The sequence below is a fragment of the Populus euphratica genome, unplaced genomic scaffold (genome assembly GCF_000495115.2).
Source record: "Populus euphratica unplaced genomic scaffold, PopEup_1.0 scaffold1454.1, whole genome shotgun sequence".
In the NCBI taxonomy this organism is placed as follows: Eukaryota; Viridiplantae; Streptophyta; class Magnoliopsida; order Malpighiales; family Salicaceae; genus Populus; species Populus euphratica.
This window is the reverse complement of record NW_011501292.1, coordinates 36,730-38,449: the sequence shown is the minus strand read 5'-3', so window position 1 is coordinate 38,449 and position 1,720 is coordinate 36,730. Positions and strand designations below refer to the sequence as shown.

The following is a 1,720-nucleotide window of genomic DNA, read 5'->3' as shown; positions in this document are numbered from 1 at the left end:
TTTTACCTTCCAGGCGGTGGCAATTCCGAAGCTCCCCCCTGCACCTCCTCTGATGGCCCAGAAAAGATCTTCTCCCATGAGTTTTCGGTTGAGAAGTCTACCATGAACATCAATTAGATGTGCATCAACGACGTTGTCCGCTCCAAGGCCATATTTTCGCAACATGGCACCATATCCACCTCCTGAAATGTGCCCGCCCATACCTAAAGTTGAGCAACTACCAGCTGGGAAGCCATGGGTTTTGCTTTTCTCAGAAATTCTGTAGTAAAGTTCACCATTCGTGGCACCCACCTGAACCCACGCGCTGTTGTGCTCAATATCAACGCTGATGGACCGTAGCTTTGCAAGGTCTACAACAATGAAAGGTTTCTCGATTTCTGAAACATAAGAGAGTCCCTCATAATCATGCCCTCCGCTACGGACTCTAAGGTGGATCTCAAGCTGCTTAGAGCAAATAACAACAGCTTGGATGTGAGATTCTTGTAAAGGAGTGAAGATAAACTCGGGTTTCGGTACTGAAGGCAAGGTGAACCTGAGGTTTTGAGCATAAGATTGCAAGACACTAGTGAAAGAAGAGTTTTGTGGAGTATACAAGACAGTGGAAAAAGGAAAGGATGTATCTGAATATTTTGAGAGACATTTTAGAAACCTATCCTGAATTGGAAGTGAAACTATTAATGGAGATAGGAGTAGGGCCACAAGTATTGAAAGTATGGAAGATCTTGAAGGCACCATTTTTCCTGCTTTCTTGCCACTCTGGCTTGCCTTCAAGAATTGAAGTCCAAGGCGTTCTCTTATAGAGAGGAGCTGTGATGAGGTGACCGAAAATTGTTTTAATCCTTACATTATCTTAGGAATATAATATTACTCTGCAATCATTGCAAAGCATAAATGTTTTAGATGACATTAGAATTGAATTGTCAATCTGAACAATTGATATGTCGGCGATCTCAAATCTTTAAGATCAGACTTTTTGGCCATTAAATGTCTAATTAATTAAAAATAACTCTAGCTGGTCCTGTCATGTTTATACAGGTAATTATAAACGTGCTAGTATTCTTTAGCAGTTTACGAACACATCATGGCCATTGTTTGAAAAGGCATGAGGCCTGAGATCAACAATAACATAAAGCGACGAATGAATCATGACGATGAAAGTTATTTCATAATTATTTCAATTCAATAAAGTTAGATCGTGTTTTAAAAATAGTTTTATATTATTTTTTTAACTATTTTTTTTGTGATAATTTTTTAAATTTAAAATTTACATTTATTATTAACATGTGCTTTAACTTTATTTTAAAAAAAAAAATTTAAACTCTTAATTACTTGATTATAAAAACTCTAAACCATGTTAAATGCAACACTTAAACAATTTACTGATGGTGACGCTGCTGGAGATTTTGGAGGTGATGATGTCTGATGCACATTGTTTCCGAGCATATCCTATCCAATATGGCCACTGTGCAATCAATGATTGAGAGAGTGACTAAGAAGAAATTTGAACCGAAATCATTAAATAATCATTTCAATTTAAAATTTTAATTTATTAGATGAAATTTTTTTAAAAATATATATTATTCAAAAATTATATTATTCATTAACAACATTTAAACCAAACTCATCAAATAATCATTTCAATTTAAAATTTTAATTTATTAGATGAAATTTTTTTAAAAATATATATTATTCAAAAATTATATTATTCATTAACAACATT

General features: G+C 34.2%; 1 protein-coding gene across 1 annotated transcript; it reads right to left on the bottom strand.

Moving 5' to 3' along the window:
• Window positions 1-6: 6 nt before the first annotated feature.
• On the bottom strand, window positions 7-735 carry LOC105117607 (cannabidiolic acid synthase-like 2; the record flags this gene model as incomplete). Its single annotated transcript, XM_011015334.1, has 1 exon — window positions 7-735. A coding segment is annotated over exon 1 (729 nt), but the record flags the coding sequence as incomplete, so codon positions are not given.
• Window positions 736-1,720: the final 985 nt, after the last annotated feature.